Source organism: Balaenoptera physalus (genome assembly GCF_965194825.1).
Source record: "Balaenoptera physalus genome assembly, chromosome: 10".
NCBI lineage: Eukaryota > Metazoa > Chordata > Mammalia > Artiodactyla > Balaenopteridae > Balaenoptera > Balaenoptera physalus.
In genome coordinates this window covers 63718255-63740670 of record NC_138889.1, presented here as the reverse complement: position 1 = coordinate 63740670, position 22416 = coordinate 63718255, and the positions used below count along the sequence as shown (strand labels likewise).

The 22416-nt window shown below is 40.2% G+C and overlaps 1 protein-coding gene, 1 long non-coding RNA gene and 1 pseudogene across 8 annotated transcripts in view; 2 read left to right on the top strand and 1 right to left on the bottom strand.

The window, feature by feature from the left end:
* Positions 1–9004, top strand: part of LOC309637238 — a 135516-nt gene extending 126512 nt beyond the window's left edge. The window contains exon 2 of the long non-coding RNA XR_014250453.1: positions 8183–9004. This is a non-coding gene — a long non-coding RNA (uncharacterized lncRNA). The remainder of the gene's footprint in view (positions 1–8182) is intronic.
* On the top strand, positions 62–4995 carry LOC309637197 (olfactory receptor 52E8-like; annotated as a pseudogene). Its single transcript has one exon. The product of its transcript is annotated as an olfactory receptor 52E8-like (transcript).
* RRM1 (ribonucleotide reductase catalytic subunit M1) overlaps positions 8716–22416 on the bottom strand; it is a 42280-nt gene continuing 28579 nt past the window's right edge. For all 6 annotated transcript variants that reach the window (XM_082411392.1, XM_082411389.1, XM_082411393.1 and 3 more), the window contains 10 exons: positions 21287–21448; positions 20830–20909; positions 19966–20167; positions 17355–17504; positions 16927–17148; positions 15111–15187; positions 12603–12738; positions 11674–11769; positions 10368–10556; positions 8716–9330 (listed from right to left, as the gene is read on the bottom strand). In XM_082411392.1, coding sequence (XP_082267518.1) covers positions 9145–9330; positions 10368–10556; positions 11674–11769; positions 12603–12738; positions 15111–15187; positions 16927–17148; positions 17355–17504; positions 19966–20167; positions 20830–20909; positions 21287–21448 — 1500 coding nt within the window. In that variant the 3' untranslated portion in view covers positions 8716–9144. The remainder of the gene's footprint in view (positions 9331–10367; positions 10557–11673; positions 11770–12602; positions 12739–15110; positions 15188–16926; positions 17149–17354; positions 17505–19965; positions 20168–20829; positions 20910–21286; positions 21449–22416) is intronic.

The following is a 22416-nucleotide window of genomic DNA, read 5'->3' as shown; positions in this document are numbered from 1 at the left end:
TTATTAAGTGTACCTGCCAGCACTCCAACACTGTTCCTCCTTCCTCAGGTTTTAGCAGTCATCATAGCTGAAAAACAAAAGCAAAAAAAAACCTTGAAGTTATTGTTGATTCCTCTGTCTCTCTCCACTTCCAGTTAGTTCTCAGGTCTGACTGATCTGTCTCTAGAAACATCTATTCATCTCTCTTAAGACCTTCCTTAGCCAGTAAACTGATCTCCTCATCTTTTACAGTCTTTTTCATTCCTTCTGCCCTGCCTTGAGGAGCTTATTATTCTGCATTTCCTTTACTGACTGCTTTGGAGCCCAGTGTCAAAGAAGCTCCTTTAGGAGTTTACCTAAGTAATCCTAAGATACAAAACAGGAGAGCAAATTACAGTTCACGTGACGGAGACAGACCAACCTTGTCCAAGTTAAGAGGTTCGTGGGCAGCCCATGCCAGCTTTTTCTCCCCCTTAAGGATGACCACCCTGCAGTATTTGGGAAGGAGGAGCGGGGGTCCCTAAATGTCTTCTTGGCCACTGCTCCTCCGTGTTGCATTTTCCTCCACGCCCCTTTATTCTATCACAGATCACCTCTCACCTCACTCACTCTCAGCTCCTCAATTCCACTCCCCCACCCCCGGAAAGTCTTCAACAGACCTCCCCTAAGAATTCTTACCACCTCCCCGCAAGTGTTGTCTGGTCTTTGCCCAACCACAATGAAAGTACATTTCCCAAAATCTAAGTTATTCTGACTAAAATAATGCTCTAAGAGTTCCAGAAACACATTCCAGGGTGGGCTTTGGAATTCCAAATCCACTTCCTTTTGAGGTCTCTCTGTGAACTTAGAGATGTTCCTCTTTACTCTTCTGAGTGTTCAGAGGGTGGCCATAGTAACGCCAGTATAAACATTGATTTTCAGAGACAATACATTTAAACCTATAAGAAGGAAGAATATTTCTTCCTAGTTGCTCCACAATTCATAAGGCTTCTCTAACCTTCAATGTAATTAGTAGTAATAGTAAAATGATCAACTGCCTCATTTGCCTGAAAGGTTTCCTGGGACACCAGATGTTCAGGTCTAACACCAGGTAAGTCTCAGGCAAGCCAGGACTAGTTGGTCATCCTGAAGTTAAGAGCATGCACTCTGGAGTCTGTCTGGGTTCAAATCCAGCTCTGCCATTTACCAGCTGTATGATCTTGAACTAGACTTAATCTCTCTGTGCCTCACTTTCTTCCTCAGTAAAATTAAGAAGATTAAAAAAAGTTAATACATGAAAGCATTTAGAACACTGACTGACATATGGTAAATGTCCAATAGGCGTCAGCTACTTTTATGCATATCAGTGTTAATTCCTCTAATCATCACACCTACCACCACCAAATGGTGCTCCCTAAGAATCTGGATAAGATGTGAGTCCAGTATTGAATCAAACATCTTTAATCTTAATAACTGCTCTCTTAATTATACAAAAACCTGGCCAAAGCTTTGAAATTACTGCTCTCAGAGCCCAGTTAACTGTTTAGCTTCTTACCATCTTCTCCCTGTTCCTCATTCACCTTACCCGACAAGCAATGCTCGAGCACTTCCTGTGTGCTTATGGTGGCTCTGTGCTTGGAGCTTCAGAGAACACAATAGAAGTATGCTGTTACCCCTGTTCTCCTGGAACTCACATTCTGAAAGCAATGCAAGCATCACCCATGACACTGATGACAAGGCCAGGCAGGAGGCCCCACATCCAGTCTAGAGGGTCTTAGGAAGGGAGAAGTCTCTGTGGCCCGTTGTTTGTGTACAGGGAGACCAGAAATACTCCTCAGCAACTTTCCTCTGCCCTTGCCACACAGTGTACCCGAGGCACAAAAGTGAGGCCATCATTCCTGACTTGTTCCTCTCTCCCGATAAGCCCCACTTGGTTCTTCGAAGGCTTCTTGGACCAAAGATTCCTCATATACTCTTTTTTCCTCCTAATCAAGGATCTTCTTCATCCTTTCTATTGCCTCTGGCCCATCACTCTTTTTTCTCTCCTATACCACACCTACTTTCCTCCTAATCTTTTACTCAGCAATCAAATACCTGGAGTATCACAGATAAACAGCATCTTGTAAGTTTACATTTCACATACAAAAGCCAAGAGCTCCCTAAGGACAAGGAATGTCTTGTTCATCTCTGTAGCTCCCATTACACCTGACATAGTACATGTCTGTGCCCCAAAAGAGTAGACATGCATACACGAAGAGGTGGATCTTTATCACAAACCCCTTCATCACAAAATAAAAATAGGTTTTCTTCCATTGACCATTTTGTTCTAACAGTCTCTGATCCCCACTCCTGAGGCCAGCTCAGGGCCAAAGCCAATGGGTAAGGATGGAAATAGCAGCACCTTCAACATCTCCTACACCAACTTCTTCCTGGGGGGCTTCCCTGGATTGCGAGAGTGGAGGCGCCTCCTGGTCCTGCCTCTTACTTTTGCCTATGTGACCATCGTCTCTGCCAATGCCCTCATCGTCCACACGGTGGCGGCCCAGCAGAGCCTGCATCAGCCCATGTACATGCTCATTGCCCTGCTCCTGGCTGTCAACCTTTGTGCTGCTACAGCGGTGATACCCAAAATGCTGGAGGGCTTTGAGCATTATGTTAACCCCATATCACTGCATGGCTGCCTGGCCCAGATGTTTTTCATCTACTTCACTCTCCTTCTGGACTACAACCTCCTGCTGGCCATGGCCCTAGACTGCTTGGTGGCCATCTGCTACCCACAGTGCTATAGTGACCTGATGACCTCCCATCTGCTAGGCGTGCTGGCCTTTTTTGCCCTGACACGGAGCCTGGGAGTGGCACTGCCCTTGGTAGTGCTAACCTCACGAGCTTGATTCTGCCAGACAGCAGTGATCTGACACTTTACCTGTGAGTACATAGCACTGCTGAGCGTAGCTTGTGGAGACTTGACCTTCAACAACCAGTTGGGGCTGGCCATGCGGTTGGTCACTGTGACCTTTGATCTAGCCCTGCTGGGGACCTCCTACACCGGCATCATCTATGCTGCCTTCTGGATATCTCCTGGGGGAACCCGAAACAAGGCCTTGCACACGTGTGGCTCCCACCTATTGGTCATCCTCACCATCTACCTCTCTAGTCTCTCCACTTCCATCGTTTTCCAAGTAGCCAAGACTGTGTCTCAGGATATTCAGAACCTGCTCAGTGCCATCTATCTGCTGCTCCCAGGAGCCTTGAATCCTGTCATTTAGGGGGTGAGGATCAGAGAGATCAGGCAACGTGTAGAAAAGATGCTCTGTGGAAAGGAATTAGCCCAGGAGGTTAGGGAGAAGCCAGAGAGGCTGCAAAATATGAGAGTGAAGGAGAAACTGCCAGGGTGAGAGAACGTCATCAACTTGGGAAATTGGGGCTGTGACTTCTGGGAACAAGAGATAAGCAGGCAGTACTGAGGGACAGGCTGGAATTTTCTGAGATTATGGACTCAACAGCAGGTTCATTGTTGGTAAACTATTCCTTTTTGAATTCTTAGAATGCTCTGTTTTCACTCCAATAATAAAATTGCTTTTCCCTATTTATCCTTGTTAGTTTAGTTTCTCTGTCCTCTTCTCCCTGACTCCTGAGAAAGCCCCCAATTAATATCTGGATATATGGAGCTCCACTGGAAGTTGTGTAGAGCAAGTTGCACAGACCACGACTTGCCCTGAACACCCAGTCTGAAACAAATAAACAGGCCAGGCTCTTCTCTGGTGCCCAGTCTCTCCCAGATACAGAGTAAGACTTGACATGAAGCCCAGTCTCACCGAATATACAGGTCAGTCTTGATGCCACCAGTCTAATGCAAGCACACAAGTTAGCTTCTAGGTCCAATCAGTTCCAAACACAGGTGAGGCTCTGCCTGATATTCCCAGTCTGATATCCCCAGGCACACAGGTCAGGCCTACCCCAGGGGTCCAGTCTAGCCCAAACAGGTCAAGTCCAGCCAGGGGGCCCTCCAGTCTGACAGACACCCAAGCCAGGTCTTCTCCTTGGGACCCAAATTCATCCAAAGACCAGACTAGGCCCTTATCTGTACTTGAGCTTGACCCAAACGCATAGGTCATGCCACTCTTTCCCATGGTAGCCAGTGTGATTTATCTAAGTCACCCCTACTTGAAAGACCTCCATAGCTGTCATCTATAGAATGGAGTATCTATCCTTCAGGGATGTCCCAGAAAGAGGCTATGGTGTCCCATACTGTGCAGGACCATCTGTAAACCACCCAAGTTTTCTCTTCCTCTATCACTTGATCATATGGAATGTCCCATGAGGCCATGGGTGCAGGCTGGGAGAGCGGTGTAGCAGGAGTGAGAACCATGGGCATTTGGGCCAATTCTTCAGTAGATTACTTGTGCTTTCAGGGCCTGCTTGAGCCCAGTCTTGTATATACCACTTCCATTTGATGATGGAATGCTACTATGCATGCCCAACTTTAGGCTTAGGGGGTCAGACAACACCCAGTTCATGACAGGCAGCTCAGGTTGCATGGTAACTTGGTGGTCCTTGGTTAGGCAGTCTCCAAGGCCCAGTAGCAGCCAAAAGCTGTCTCTCACAAGGTAAGTATTTATCAAGAGAGGATGGCAGGGCCTGCCAAAGGCTTCCAACAGCATCCCTATCTGCCACTGATACTTGAGCAGCTTGCATGGCAGACTGGACCTGTTGCAGAGCCAGGTTTGTTCTTTGTCCTGGGCCCCACTCAAAACTAGCAGCGTTTAGGGTCACATGGTAAATGGGCCAGAGTAGCACATCTAAATGAGGAATATGTTGCCATGTCGCCTCCAAAATCCAAAGAGGCCCACTAGGCCTTATGCCTCTCTTTTGGTTGTAAGAGGAGCCAGATAGAAGAATATATCCCTCATCATAGAAGGAATAGCCCAACATGCCTTATACCATTGGACCCCAAGAAATTTCACTGAGGTAGAAGGTCCCTGAATTTTTGTCCGATTTATTTCTCATTCTCTGACACACAAACGTCTTACCAGTAAGTCTAGAGTAGCTGCCACTTCCTGCTAGGTCCAATCCGCATCTCAACGTAATGGAGCATTGTGATGTACTGTGGAAAGGAAAAGTGATCAAGATGAACTAAATTATGACACTGGGCTAGAGAGCTGATAACTGATACACCCCTGAGGCAGAACATATACATGGTCACCCAGACCCTTGCCTCTTTGTTTGATTAGGAGTATCCAGTGATGGTATTCTGCATCTCTCTATTGCCACATCACCCCCATGGACTATCAGAGCTCTCTTTACTACTGAACAGTCATGCTTAAATCTCATCAAATTAGAGAACCAACTCAGAAGACTCATCCTTAGGATTCCATTCCTCTAGAACCATTTCCAGTATCAGAACCTATATTAGTCAGTGTTCTCTTTCTCCAGAGAAACAGAACCAATAAGGTGTGTATACACACACACACACACATAAACACACAATCTTATCTATATATTCAGTTGACCCTTGAACAATGCAGGGATTAGTTGCAGGACACACAGAGGATACAAAAATCCACTGATGCTCAAGTTCCATACAGTGTCTATATCCACGGGTCCACATCCACAGATTCAACCAACCACAGACTGTGTAGTACTGTAGTACTTATTGAAAAAATCCAAGTGTAAGTGGACCCGTGCAGTTCAAACTCATGTTGTTCAAGGGTCAACCATATACATCTCTCTCTCTCTCTCTCTCTCTATATATATATATATACACACACACACATATATATAAAGTAATGCGGGGGACTTCCTTGGTGGTACAGTGGTTAAGAATCCACCTGCCAATGCAGGGGACACAGGTCCAAGCCCTGGTCCGGGAAGATCCCACATGCCGTGGAGCAACTAAGCCCGTGTGCTACAGCTACCCAGCCTGCACTCTACAGCCCGCGAACCACAACTACTGAGCCTGCGTGCTGCAACTACTGAAGCCCATGCACCTAGAGCCCATGCTCCGCAACAAGAGAAGCCACAGCCCGTTCACTGCAATGAAGAGTAGCCCCCGCTCACCACAACTAGAGAAAGCCCGTGCGCAGCAACGAAGACCCAATGCAGCCATCAATAAATAAATATAGAAAGATAGATAGATAGATAAACAGCTGATACTGCAGCTCCAATGGCAGTCTGTAGGCAGAAGTCCTTCTTTCTCAGAGGACCTCAGCATTTTTCCTCTTAAGGACTTCAACTGATTGGATGAGGTCACCCGCATTATGGAGGATAATCTGATTTACTCAAAGTCTACGAATTTAAATGCTAATTTCATCTAAAAAAATACCTTCACAGCTCTATCCAGTGTTTGATCAAATATCTGGATACTATGGCCTAGCCAGTTGACACATAAAATTAACCATCACATTGCCTAGGCTTAGAGCAAGCCTAACCAAGTATGGGAGTGTCCTAGCACAGAGCCAATCTGCAAAGACCAAGGAAAGCTGTCAAAACATTAACTGAACATACTCTGCAGAAGAGACTTCACTGCAAAAACAGTTTAGTCTCAGAATATTTCAACAACAAAAAAATCACAGGCATTATAAAGAAACAGGAAAACAGACCATTCAAAGGAAAAAGATAAACTGACAGAAACCACCCCTGAGGAAGCCCAGCCGTCAGACTTTCTAGACAGACATTAAAACAATTGTCTTAAATATGATTGAAGAGCTAAAGGAAAACAAGTAAAGGAAATCAGGAAAACAATGTATTAACAAAATCAGACTATCAACAAAGATGTAGAAACAAAAGGAACCAAACAGAAAGTCTAGAGCTGGAAAGAGCAATAACTGAAATGAAAATTTCACTAGAGGGGCTCAACAGCAAAGCTGAGCAAGAAGAAGAAAGAATAAATGAATTTGAAGATAAGGCAATTGAAACTACTGAGTCTAAGGAGCAGAAAGAGGATGAAGAAAAGTGAACTAAGCCTAAGGGACCTGTTGGGACATTGATAAGTGGACCAATAGATGCAACATTGGACCTCCAGAAGGAAAAGAGGGAAAGGGGCAAAAGGGATTACCTGGGCTTCTCTGGTGGCACAGTGATTAAGAATCCGCCTGCCAATGCAGGGGACACGGGTTCGAGCCCTGGTCCAGGAAGATGCCACATGCCGCGGAGCAACTAAGCCCGTGCGCCACAACTACTGAGCCTGTACTCTAGACCCCACGAGCCACAACTACTGAAGCCCACGAGCCTAGAGCCTGTGCTCCACAACAAGAGAAGCCAACGCAATGAGAAGCCTGCGCAGCACAAGGAAGAGTTGCCCCTGCTCGCTGCAACTAGAGAAAGCCCGCACTCAGCAACGAAGACCTGACACAGCCAAAAATTATTAATTAATTAAATTTTTTTAAAAAAGGGATTACCTGAAGAAATAATGGCTGAAAACTTCCCAAATTTAACAAAAGATGTGAATATACCAATCCAAGCAGCTCAACAAACCGCAATTAGGATAAATTCAGAGACCCACACCAAGACACATTATAATCAAACTGTCAAAAGCCATTAGGATGCTTATTATCAAAAATACAAAAAATTAACAAGTATTGGCAAAGATGTGGAGTAACTAGAACTCTCGTGTACTGTTGGTAGAAATGTAAAATGGTGCACTTGCTGTAGAAAACAGTTCGGTAATTCCTCAAAAAGTTAAATACAAGATTACCATCTAGGGCTTCCCTGGCGGCGCAGTGGTTGAGAGTCTGCCTGCCAATGCAGGGGACACGGGTTCAAGCCCTGGTCTGGGAAGATCCCACGTGCCACGGAGCGGCTGGGCCCGTGAGCCACAGCTGCTGGGCCTGCGCGTCTGGAGCCTGTGCTCCGCAGCAGGAGAGGCCGCGATAGTGAGAGGCCCGCGCACCGCAATGAAGAGTGGCCCCCGCTTGCCGCAACTAGAGAAAGCCCTCACACAGAAACAAAGACCCAACACAGCTAAAAATAAATAAATAAATAAATAAATAAATAAATTTATAAAAAAAAAAAAAAAAATTACCATCTAGTCCAATAATTCCACTTCTAGGTACACACCCAAAAGAACGGAAAGCAGGAATTCAAACAGATACTTGTGCATCAATGTTCACAGCAGCATTATTCACAATAGCCAAAAGGTGGAAATAACCCAAATGTCTATATATATATCTATATATATGTATATATAGATATATATATATATACACACACATATATATATAAAGAGATATTACTCAGCCTTAAAAAAGGAATGAAATTCTGACACATGACACATAAATAAACCTTGAAAACATTATACTAAGTGAGATAAGCCAGACAGAAAAGGACACATGTTGTATGATCCCTTTTATTTGAGATACCTAGAATAAGCAAATTCAGAGTCAGAAAGTAGAACAGAGGTTACCAGGGAATAATGGGAGAAGGGAATGGGGAATTATTGTTTTATATATAGACTTTTTGTTTGGGATGATGAAAAAGTTCTGAAAATAGAGAGTGGTGATGGTTGTACATTGTACATGTACTTAATGCCACTAAATTGTATGCTTTAAAATGGGTAAAATGGTAACATTTATGTTATGTATATTTTACCACAATTTTTTTTAAAAAGAGGAAAAAGACATACATTAAAATCAGAATTCTATATGGTGTCTAAGTAATTTGTCTTAAAATTTCTTCCCTGAACTCTCAAATAACAAAAAATGCTTTTTCAAATTTGACCTTTGTATGAAAATAAATGACAAAATTAGTCTCACACAATCATTTAGAAATGTTTATCTTTATTTCAGAATGACCTATTAGGACCTTATCCAGATAAAGGTCCTGTCAGCACTTCTCACGTGTTATGACTCAGTTTTGCTTCTATGGACACACCAGTCAAAGTCTCCTTACCAAAACTGAAGTCACCAGAAAAGGGGTGCCAGATGGGTGACGAAACACTACTTAATCACTCCCTATTTACAAGATGACTTCTTTTGCATTCCTAAAACATCTACTTTGATTCCCAATATATCAATTTTAAAAAATCATTACTTTCACACTTATATAGAAACAGTACTTTAAATCAATTGATCCTTTTGCTGCAATAAGGTCCAGCAAAGCCTTATCACTTCAAACAAACCTACTACACCTATCTATGCTCAAGAAGTAGTTTGGCTAATAAAGAATGGCTGGCCTCTTCTAAGCCTTTCCTCAGGATCCACACATCAGACATTCATCTCTATTTTCCAAAGAGCACACCATGGCTGCTGTGTTCCTCTCCTTCTCTTCTTCTTTTGATACCTTTTCCTTATCTTTCAGCTTTTCTTTATTTAGAGTGAACTGGATTGGATTAGCTGCTGGTCTTGTCCTTAAATAATACATCCCAGTCTTCAAACCCTAAAAGGGAAGTAAATACAACTAATTAGGAGAAGCTGTGAGAACACTAGACATTCAAGACCAATATTTAAAATACATTTCCATAAACCAGGTCAAATTGCTTTCTAAACTTAGAATTATATCTCCTCTACGAAGCCCTCTCAAAAATGCTTAGAGAGAAAGAGATGGTCAGACAGTATACTCTGTCCTTTTCACCCCTAAAACAAGCTTATCTCTTTGAAAATGTCAAATATTTTTGTTCTCTAGTCTTTTTGTTTGTTTGTTTTTATGTGTATGACTTCCGAGTGTGCCTAAGAAAACATGTCTGCCTTAGATTATAACTACTTAGAGGTCTAGACTGTATCTCTGTATAAGAACAGATTATGACTACTTCAAGGATAAGAATCACCATCCTCTATTCAGTATCCCCAGTCCTGGAACATAGTATAAGTTCAATAAAAGTTTGTTAAATAAAAAAATAAATTCATAATTCTACATAAACACCTAGAATATTGCTAGGGAATAAGAATACATTATAGACTCACAGGCCTTTACAGTTGGCAATGACTAGCTAAGTGATTGGCTTTTATCCTGTAGATAGATAAAGTGGGGAAACAATGGATATTTTTGAATAGTGGGTTGACATGTGTAAAGTTTTATTTTAGGAATGGTAGCAGTACACAAGATGGCCTAGAGTAGAGATACCAGAAGAAAAGAGATCAGTTAAGAAGTTAAGAATAATAGCAGTGGAATAGAAAGTAAGACATTCAAGAAATAGTACAAAGGAACAACTGACACCACATGGTGAATGAGTGCATGGAGAGTAAAGGAAGGATCATAGGTATCTCCAAGGTTTCAAGCTTAGAATAAAATAATACTAAAAGAAATAAGAAAATCCAAAGTGAGAGCTTAATCTGGTATAAAACCCATCAGTTGTTTCTAACACACTGGACTTAAAGTGAAAGAACTTCCAGGTGGCATTACTTAATACGTAGCTAGAATATAAAACTCGGTTCCAATTCTAAAATATCCCAAGTTGGTTGACTTCCTCCACTAACCTGTTTCCAGCCGTAGAAGTGCATACTAGTGAGTTTGCCATAGTTAGGCTCAGCAATATGTATGTTCAAAGACTGGCTTTGATCAATGAAAGCTCCTCTCTCGGCTGCCATCTTGAGTACGGTTTTCTGAGAGATTTCCCACACAGTCTTATAAAGTTGCTTCAGGTCATCAGGAATTTCTGGTATGCTCTGAAGAAGGGAAATCAAATGTTTATGGCACTCAGGTTGAAGAAAGCAGTATGATTAACAGAATGGTGACCCCCAGGGTCTGGCCTTGGTTCTACTTCCAGTCAGATCTGACCCTACCATTCCATTTAATACAGTATGATCCTTATCAAGTTTCCTAAGACTACTCACTTCTGGCTTACGAAGTCAAACAAAACCCCATCTAAACAACAAAATATCAATCTGGTGATAGTTACTTAAGATTCATCTTTAATTGGTTAATGGACAAAACATTCACTGAAAAGTCAGAGCTAAGCAACAATAAATGATCCTTGAGTTTTGCAGAAAATACAAAAACTCAGGGCTGTAACTCACAGGGACATGACCCAAGGAAGCAATGAGGCAAAACCCTTTAAATAAGCTAGGACTCCACAAACTCCATTTGGAGTCAACAGAAATAAGGCTTTCCTATTTCTTAGGTCTAGGGTTAGCTTGCATCAAAACACAGACAGGCTAATGCTACAGTTTCCATCAGCAAATATAGAAATGTTACAAGAATCTTTATCTGTGTTGCCAAGCAGACAAATATTCAGCCAGAGGCCTCTATCTACAAATAAATAAATGCTTCTTGATTCTCAGTTGCAAATATTTCACTGTTAAACACTATTTCTGGCTCTGTCTTTTGGACTATCAGTCTTCAATTCTCCATCATACTTTTTAATTAAGTTTGACTCTAATTTCAGGCTTTATATCACTGGTCCCCAAACTCTGACTCACTTGGCAATTATCCAGGGAGTCTTTAAAAAATACTGATGTCTGGCTCTCACTCCCAGACATTTAATTGGTATGGGGTACAACCTAAGCTTCAGGATTTTAAAAGCTCTTCAATGTATTCTAATGTGCAGAGAAGTTGGGAACCACTACTTTATATTGTTGCACAAACAACAGGGTAAGGCCTAGCTATGTGAAGATGTATTTAATCCTAGCACAGCAATGCAGAGTTGAACAGAGCTACAAAAGCCTATATGACCACAGTGAATAGCCATTCTTTCTCTACATTGCCTGGGATAAGTGAGAAGTTACCAGTGTAACTACCAACTTGGCAGCTCCTGAAGAGAACACTTTTTTTTTCATTCTGTACCTGGATAGAGCCATTGCACGCAATAATCTGATTTTTCATCTCTTCATTCCACAAGCCCCGCTCAGTAAGATCTTTCAGTAAGTGAGGATTTACAATCTGAAACGGAAAGGAGAAAGATGTGAAGGAATAAACAACAATGACAGAGCCTAAACAGGATCACAGACTTGGAGCCTAAAGTAAATAAGATCACTGAAGAACATTAGATTGCTTGGTAAATTCTATTTTTTATAAAACTGAGAGACCTATCCCACCACAAGAAAGCTATATTCCTCTAAAATCTTGATATCTGTTATTCAAAACATAACATATGGTATTTGCAAAAGTGAAAAGAGCTAATGCTGCCTAAGCTGGGTATGTAGAATGATTCTTTTTTCTTTTTAAGTAAGGACACAATAAATACTTAAGAAAATTAGAAACGTACCCACCCCAAACCTTACAGAAATTTATTTCAGAGTATCTGCAAATTCACAAATAAGTATCTTTTAAATTAGTGGTTCTCAACCTGCACATGAGAATTACCTGGGAATCTTAAAAAAAACACTGGTCCTGCCCATCAGAAATTCTAATTTGTAACCAAGGCTGAGAACCACCATCTTAAAGGATACTTCTATACACCTTGAGTATCATCAACTTAAGCATATGAGGTTATAGTATATGTCACGATGATTACAAAATGGTTAAACATAATGTGAACTCTAATATCAAGTTGCTTTCATACTCAACCCTCAATCCTTCATTCTTTTGACAGATATTTATTAAATGTCTATTATATACTAGAATACCATAAACAATATTAGAGATGATAACTCACTTTATCAAAACTTTGCACCGACACTAAAATAAAGGGGCATACTAAATATGAGTAGCATTTACTCCCAATATCAGGCTTTTAAAAGATTTTCCTGTAAGTCTGGTTGTGATCTTCTCACCTGAAATTCTCCTGACAAGACTCTGCGAGTGTAGATGTTACTGGTATAAGGTTCAATTGACTCATTATTTCCCAATATCTGAGCAGTTGAAGCAGTAGGCATCGGGGCAATGAGTAAACTGTTTCTTATACCATACCTAAAGAAAAGGAGATTATTAGGTGCTGGTCCTGAAGCTACAATCTGTCAGGAAGACAGCTACTTTAAGTCATTGTAGTAAATGCAGTTGCTGCGAGTAATACCATGCATCCATTAGACTCGCATGTTGACTTCTGCATTTAACCCCTACAGGGATGCAACTCCACAGTATGGGTGGTATAACTTGGCCCTCTCCTAAAAGCCTGATTCCTAAACAGAATTAGCACCATTTTTACTGCTGGTAATCCTTATCATGCCAAGACTTATGCCAGTTAGGAATCACAGCACTTGATACACTATCTTGCCCAAGGAAACACTCACATGGTTATTGGGGAGTCCCCACCTGTATCAGGGTACACTCATTCAACCCTTACTCTTTTCTAAGTGCCTATGTGATCACTGTGCCAGGCCCTTTAAGGAAACATAATGATGTGAAAGTGGTCAGAACCAGACCTCTATCACCACAATGCTCCATTATCCCGAATAGGATAATGAATAGAGAAAATTATGCTCCAAGTATATTCCTGACTTCCTCTATCACCTCTTTAATTAAATTTCCTAGAAGAATGCTAACATCTTTTGACTCTATTCAGTGCCAAAGAGAGGGCTTAAAAATATAGTATCTGAACTCTGAGAAATCTTCAAACTGTCCTAAGCACATCCTTCAAAGCTCAACCTAAGAGATACCTACTCTAGAACATCTTTCCTGACCAGGCAGACAACACTAAATACAACTGTCAAATACAAATATTTGCATTGCAAATATTTTCTGTGACCTGTACCTTTACGTATATTTTATTTGTATTACATGTCTTACCTTACTTAGTTTTAAGTTTCTCAAGCACAAAGAGTTCATCTTTCCTACATTCCATACCTCTGGATTCATACAGCACTTAGCATAGAGCCTCACATCCTAATGGAGTCTGTACAACTGGACTTTCAACCTCTCTATGTCACTTTCTAGTTGTGAGGCATCAAGCAAATCACCAACTATCTCCATGTCTTTACTCCCTCAGTAGAGTGGACAGTGGTTTCCTGTCCAGAGACAGGAAAATGCTTTGAAAAGTCATATATATATGATATATCCAAGCTATGGAATTGTCTGTAATCACTAAAAACATTAGGTAAATCTGCATGTACTAAAAGAGAAACATCTCCAAAATAAATCACTAAATAAAAAGTCTCAGAATATGTCAAGTTTGATCTCATTTATATAATAAAACTGTGTGTGCGTATCTGCAAATGTACTGCAAAAGGTCTAGAAAAATATACACCATTCACAATGGTTATCTCTGAGAAAAGGAGTAAGTTGGTTTTTTCGTTTGTTTTGTGGGACAAAATGGTTGGCAGAAGAGGTATAAAGAAGGGCTTTTACTTTCTATTTTATTTCCATATTTGAACTTTATTAACAATGAATGTGTATTCATGTATTAATTTTGAAATTTAAAAAGTTATACATAAAAAATATTTAAACTACATTATTTTGAGAAAAAACAAAATAATAAATAGAGTACAGGTCCATTTTTGTAAAAATTGAATTTGCATGTAAATATACACATATACACACATTCAGAAGAAAGTCTGAGGATGACAGACAAAAAGATACAAACAGGTTTTTTTGGGGGGTGATGGTATTGGGATAATTTTCATTTTATTCCCTTTCCACATGTATGTTTTCTAAATTATCTAACATGTATTATTTGAGTAACAAAACAATTTTAAGGTAAATAGATATTTTAAAGAGCATTTTAAAGCTACTGCTTCCTTCTGCAAAATTAAACACTTTGTATATGCATTAACATAGACGTGACAAACATTCAGCAAAACATTCTGCCTGCACTCAAATCTCTTATGTTTATTAGTTGGAAAGGTCTACATTTTTCAATTTTTACATTTTTCTTTCACACAGTTTAACACATTAAACCCTCCAAAAGCTCTTCCAAAATCCGTAATGAAGTCCTATGACAATCAATTCATTGAAAGTCATTTATGTGCCCAATGTGGTTAAGCAATAAATAAAAGTGAAAAACATTTAAAAAGCAAACACACTTAGAAATATGAAGGTTTAAGGGAAAAAGAATTACCTAATCTTGGTAGTTAAGCCCCTAAAACAAGATCAACTAATAATAACAATACCTACCAGGTATTAAAATGCTTTCATTGTGCCAAGCAATTTGCAGGTTACTATACATATAAAATATATTGTCCTAGGAAGCATTTTTTAAAAAATAGTTCTATGGATAGGTCATTTTAGTCCCATTTAAAAGAGAAAAAATGAATTTCAGAAGCTAAAATAACATACCTAAGTTCGAAAGAACCAGGCTGAAAACCCGAACCTTCCTCACTTCAAAGCCACTTTACATCTCTACTTACTTTGCAATCTTCTCCTTGAGAAGTTTCCAGTCCCACAGGTTTGTAGGAGTAACATTCCACATATCATACTGAAGAATCTAAGGAATAAACAACCCAAATTTATGATAAATCATTATATGACAATTTAAAACTATGACAAAAACCAAACAAATAAATAACTGCCATGCCCCTACATCCCAACAAATGCTGTCTTTTGGTAAAGCTGTGTAAGAAATACAAGGACCAGAGACTTTCCTGGACAAATTTCTATGTAGTCATATTGATTAGAAGCGGGCTAAGAAAACTGATTAAGGCTTACCTCTTCCCCATGTCCCTGCTGAGTCCTCTCAGAGGACCCCTATCATATCTACAAACCAGGAAATTCTAACATTTATGAAAGCATGTTGTTTTTGTACAGTAAAAGAATTACTCTAGCCTCATCTTTTTTAACTGCCTTGATCTACCTCTCAATCTATCTATTTAGCTAATAAACTTATTTTCAAACAATATAGAGTTCCTAAATATCAGCAGGAACTGTGAGAACTAAAAATAACATCTTATTTTACAGGGAGGAGAATCATACTACCCATGATGAAGGCAGTGTGGATGGCGGAATTCTAGGACAGCTCCCAGATTCCCACCCCCTCTAGGGTATAGGCCATTATATTCTCCTCCCCTTCAGTGTATACAGGACCTGGAAATATGATGGATGCCACTCACATAACTATGACAAATGTGAAGGGTTTCTGCAGGTGCAATTAAGGGTGAAAATCAGTTACTTTTTTAGTTAAAAGTGAGATTATCCTCTTTTTGGCCCCGACCTAACAAATGAAAACCCTCAAAAGGGCGACTGGACTGGGCTCTTCTTGAAATGAGGGACTCTCCCTCCTACTGGCTTTGAAGAAGCAAGATGCCAAGAGTTCTAGAGTTACAAGGAAATGAACAACCAGGTGAGCTTGGAGGAGGACCCTGAGCCTCAGATGAGACCACAGCCTCTACCAACATCCTGACTGTAGCTTTGAGAGATCCAGAGATTAAGACTCAGCTAACCCAAGTCTGCACTCATGACCCGTGGAAACTGATACTGAATGTATGTTGTTTTAATCCACTAAGTTTAGTAATAGAAAACTAATACTTGGGAGTTCCCTGGTAGTCTAGTGGTTAGGATTCAGCGTTTTCACTGCTGTGGGCCCTGGTTCGAACCCTGGTCGGAGAACTAAGATCCTGCAAGCTGCGCATGGCGCGGCCAAAAAAGAAAAAAAAAAACTAATACAGTTAGCATTCTTCTTACGTCATTTTAGCAATGATTAGTTTTAAATAGAGTATCCTTTTTACTCCAGAGGACAAAAGGACCATATGAGTTTACTCTGTCTGGTGTAACAAATTACCACAAATTTAGTGGCTTAAAATAACAAAAATTTATTCTCTCATAGTTCTAGAGGCCAGAAGCCCGAACTCAATACGTTGGGAAGGCCTCACTCCCTCCACAGGCTGGAGGAGATTCTGTTCTTTGCCTCTCCAGCTTCCAGTGGCTCTCAGTAGTCCTGGGTTGTGGCTGCATCACTCCGATCTCTGCCTCCATGGTTGTGTTGCCTCCTCTTCTTCTCTGTGTCTCTTGTAAGGACAACTGTCACTGGATTTAGGGCCCACCTGGATAATCCAGGACAATCTCCTCATCTCAAAATCCTTAACTACATCTGCAAAGACCCTTTTTAAACCAAATAAGGTAACAGTCATAGGTTCCAGGCATTAGGATGTGAACGTATCTTTTTGAAGGCTACCATTCAGCCTACCATAGGAACTCACAGGCAAAAAGAAACTTCATCCATATACTTACTCCTTTGCTGACTGGAGAGCCCTCATAGGTTTCATATGGGCCATACTCCTTGGCCAGTTCACAGCTGGCTTCCAAGGCTCCATAATAAATGGTTTCAAAGATCTGCTTATTCAATAACTGGGCCTCCAGACTCTCAAAAGGGTACCTCATCAGAATAAAAGCATCTGCCAGACCTTGTACCCCAATTCCAATGGGGCGATGGCATCTATTTGATACGCTTGCCTTCGTGCCAACAGATTTAGAGAAGAGATAACATTAATGAACAGTAAAAGCAACATTCTGTAACACATGACACACTCTCTCTCTTTATCTCAGTTTTCTCACACCATTCCAATGATAACCATTTAGATGATGACTAGAAGACTGTGATAAACTCCTTCCACCTCGGATTTCAATAATTACCAATAAGCAGAGAAATCTATTCATACCTCTGGGACAGGGTAGTAGTTAATATCAATAATTTTATTCAGATTTCGGACAATGACTTTGGTGACTTCAGCCAACTTCATAAAGTCATATGTGTGTTCCGATGTGACATACATATTCAGGGCCAGGGAAGCCAAGTTACAAACTGCAACCTGGAATTCGAAGAAAAAGGGTCAAGAGTCACACGATTTTTATTTCTTCCACTGTGTCAATGACACTACGCTGTAAGCCTCTAACACTTGCTGACATTAAAATTTTAAATTTCTATCTTGACTCCTCTCTCTTCATCATTCACCAGTTCATTTCTAAATCCCAAAACCTATTCATATATGTGAACTGTAACATGCACCAGGGAAATAGGTAAGATGGGGAAAGAACCATATGCTTCATAGTACATGGCTCTACTACCAGACGTATGCCACAATGTGCTATAATTTTTTATATATATCTGTCAGTAGATGTGCACTGTCCAATACAGCAGCCACTAGATTAAAACTAAATGAAATTTAAAATTCAGTTTCTCAATTGCACTAGTCACATTTCATGTGCTCAGTAGCCACCCAACACAGAACATTTCTATCACTGCATAAAGTTCTTCCAAACTGCACATCTACTTCACCCTCATTGAGACTCTGACAGCCCTTAACTCCTCTCACCTAGACTCCCTCATGCCCTTCACACCTACTCAATTCTACACATGTTGCCAAAGTACCCATTTTTAAAACATAGCTTGAATCACATAAGCCTGATAAATGCTAGGGAGAAAAATAAGGCAGGAAAAGAAAACAGAGTCTTGGGGCTAAGGATGGAAGGAGTGCCATTTTTAAACAGAGTTGTCAAGGAAGACCTCACTGAGAATGGGATATATGAAGAAAGAACTGAAGAAGTTAGAAAGCAAGCCACGTGGCTACCTGGGGAGAAGAGCACTTTAACGGTCAAAAATCCTGAGACAGGAGTATGCTTGATATGTTTGAGAAACAGCAATAAAATTAGTAGAGCTGGAGCACAGTGAGGAAGGGGGAAAGTAAGAGCAGATGAGGTGGGATACTCAGTTGTGTAGGATCTCACAGGGCATTATAAGGACAGAAACGAGGTACTGATACATGCTACAGCATGGACAACTGACACAAAAGACCAAATATCATAGGATTCCATTTATATGGAATACCTACAATAGACAAATCCAGAGACAGAAAATAGGTTAGCGGTGCCAGGGCCTGGGTGAAGAGGGGAACAGGGAGTGACTGCTAAAGGGTACAAGGTTTCTTTCTGGGGTGATGAAAATGTTCTGGAATTAGTTATCAGTGATGGTTGCACAACCTGGTGAATGTACTAAAAAAACACTGAATTGTATACTTTAGAAGGGTGAAATTTATGGTATGTGAATTATATCTCAATTTAAAAAAAAAGGATGAACGAACTCTGGATGGGTTGGAAAATCAAAGATGAGTATTGTGCAGAGGAATGATATGATCTGATTTTTGTTTTAAAAAGGGTCATTTTATTCTTTATAATATAATCTATCTTGTATAATAGTCATGAGTATATGTCAATTTCCTCCAACTAAATTGTAAGTTTCCAGAGGGCAGGGGCTGAGCCACATTCATTTATATCAGAGAGCACTTAGTATAGTGTCTTACACATGGCTGGTGCTCAGTAAACTTTGTTAAATTAAACTGCAACCTTAGCAGTATGTTCAACTCACTCACCATTTTCTTTCTGACTTTTCATTTGTCATGTTTTTTTTAGGTCCTAGAATTTGGGATCTGCTCCTTCTTCCTCGTTTTCATAGTTTACGTCCAATATCCAAGCTGCCTGTCATCTGACTAACGCAACAATCTCCTTAAACTAACCTCCAGCCTCTTCTCACACTAAGCCATTCTATAACCAGAAGCAAGAGCCATCCTTCCCATCCTAGGGATGCTATTTTCCTTTCAGAAATCTACAAGGGCTTTCCTGCGTCTGAGACATGCCATCTTTCACGTACTATCTCCCTTCCCCCAGTTGCAGCCATCTCTCCATACACCAAACCTTAATGTATTTGCTCCATCAAAACAAACTCACTTTTACACTCACTGCACAAAACCTATCCCTGTCTCTGATCTGTCACACAGGCAGTTCTTCCCAAATGGAAAGCTTTTCCATAAATTTCCTTTTAAAATATCCAAATCTATGTCTCATTTCTAGCCTTGCCTCCTCTGTGAATCACCTTAAAGATGTGAGGTGAGAACTCCGTCTCACCATTCACTGAAAGGACGCTCTCATGCTTACATTCTTTAAACTGAATGAGCACCCTAACCCGTTACTGTGTTTGTCCTAACCCTGACCTAAGTAACTATATATCGCCATTTTTCTCAAGTAAAGGTTATTACAACAATGTGTGTGAAATAAAAAATTGACAGTCTTTTCCACATGGCTCAGACTAAAAGGTATTTAAGGGCACACATCACACCTCTTCCTTTATAATCTCTATTTTAGTGCCCTTCTGCTTACAGCAAGCTACGAAAACCCCCTTCACCCAACTCAAGGGAAAACATGCGAGGGATTCACAAATAATTCACAAACTCCTAAGATTCTTCTCTCAGTACCTGAGGCAGAAGTTTTTCTACCTACCTCATCTTTGCTGGTATACTCTACTATTTCTGTGCACAGGTTGCTGCATTTGATCGTTCCTAGGTTCTGCTGGTTGCTCTTCCGATTACAGGAATCTTTGTAGAGCATGTACGGGGTACCTGTCTCTGTCTGAGACTCAATGATGGCATACCAAAGCTGCTGAGCTTTTACAACTTTGCGGACACGACCCTCTTTCTCATAACTGAAAGGCAAAGCTAGTATTATTTTAATATTCCCTAAGGAAAATCTTTATTGCAGATAACATGAAGAGAAACACCAAAATATAAAACATTGAAAACTCTTAAATTTCTTACTAAGTTTTGCTAAGAGAAAGAAATTAGGAATATGATATTTATTTTACTATGGCTCAAGCCAATCCCACTGAATCAACAAAACCTTCCATAATAAAAAGGAACAAAACCTGAAGTACTCAAATCGTGCTATTGTGCTAAAGCAGTACTGTTGTGCTATAATTTAATGAACTATTGACATGTGTGTCCCAGTTGCCCTTGATTCCTGTGTACTATACAAAGCATAACTTGTTCTGTCAAATGTACTTTATGACAAAGCAAATTAATAACCCTGCTAAATAACTCTTTGCATTAATTTTTTAAAGGATCAATTAAAAAAACCTGAACACCTATTTACATGTCCCAAAGTTTTAAGAAAGAAGACAAACCAAAATTTTGGTGAAGATTCAGGAAGAAAACATGACCAAAATAAAATTATTAGTCACATTCTCTTCCAGATGCTTCTCAAGATTCCCAGAAACTGGCTAATGACTGACGTAGTTTTAAAATTTAGATCCTGTAAATAAAAGAAACACACGGTTAAAACATTATTATTCTCATATTTTTCCCATACCTTTCATATAGCTTCTCAAATTCTTCTCCCCAGACCTCATCCAGACCAGGACACTCATTTGGACACATCAAAGACCAGTCCTACAAAGGGAAGAAGAGTACCAACCATAAGAAACTTCAAATAACCAACCACACGTAGTCCATTAGGAACACTGCAAGGGATATTGTGGCTTCCATAGACTGTCTTAAAAATTTGCTTTAGAAATAATAATTTTAGGCTCAGGCCCAAACATCTAGTTTTGCATGTTTGTTCATGACCCTTCAACCATTTAGGTCAGATAGCATCTACTTTAGAGAATAAAAATCCAAGAAGGCAAGAATGACATCTCTTAAATTGGTCAGCATGCCTTTCCATTGCATAACATATAGGTGGACTCTTCCTAAGCATGATTTAAGATGACTGAGGAGAAAACTTATATGAATCCAGTTGTTATTACTAACAAGTACCTATCTCTCACCTGATTAGTCTCCACTCGTTTCATGAAGAGATCCGGAATCCAAAGGGCAAAGAAAAGGTCCCTGGCACGCTGCTCTTCCTTTCCTGTGTTCTTCTTTAAATCAAGGAACTCAAAGATGTCTAAATGCCAAGGCTCCAGGTAAATAGCAAATGCCCCAGGTCGCTAATGGTAAACAAATCATCATTCTTTTCAGAATCAGAATGAAACAAAGAAACTTCATATTTTCCAAAGCACTTCAATAATATCTCCTTGGATCTTCACTACAATTAATGAATTAAATGAGATAATACAAATACAAGTACTATAAAAATATAAAGTAGTGGTAGTTTTCTTACAATTCTAGCAATAAAAAAGAACATTTAACATAAAGAAAATGTGGAACAAGAAAGACTAAATAGGACTTCCCTGGTGGCGCAGTGGTTGAGAATCCACCTGCCAATGTAGGGGACAAGGGTTCAAGCCCTGGTCCGGGAAGATCCCACATGCCGCAGAGCAACTAAGCCCGTGAGCCACAACTACTGAGCCTGCGCTCTAGAGCACGCGAGCCACAACTGCTGAAGCCTGCGTGCCTAGAGCCCGTGCTCCGCAACAAGAGAAGCCACCGCAATGAGAAGCCCGCGCACCTCAACAAAGAGTAGCCCCCACTCGCCGCAACTAGAGAAAGCCCGCGTGCAGCAACAAAGACCCAACTCAGCCAAAAATAAATAAATAAATTTATTTTTAAAATACAAGAAAAATAAAAGAAAGACTAAATAATTTATCCAAAACGACACAGTGAACTAGGGATGGAGCTTCCACTGCAGCTGTCATCCAGCTCACTTTACACTATGTGACATGTATGTAAAGCCCAAAGAAAATCACTTTAACTTTGACAATAATGTTGTGCTCAAAAGGTCAAAAAGGTGGTATGTCTTATCAAGGTCCCCATAGATTTTTTTTTAAGTGCATCAGAAGGAAATTCATAAACTAATAGGTGATTACTATGCCTACATATCCATAAGAGACAGGCTAGATAGTTGCAAACTACCCTGCTGATAACATTGGATAAACGATCCAATACTCTCAACTTTACTTTTCCCTCTATAAAATAGACAGAGTTTTGTTTTCTGTTTTTGTTTTCTTTTTTTAAA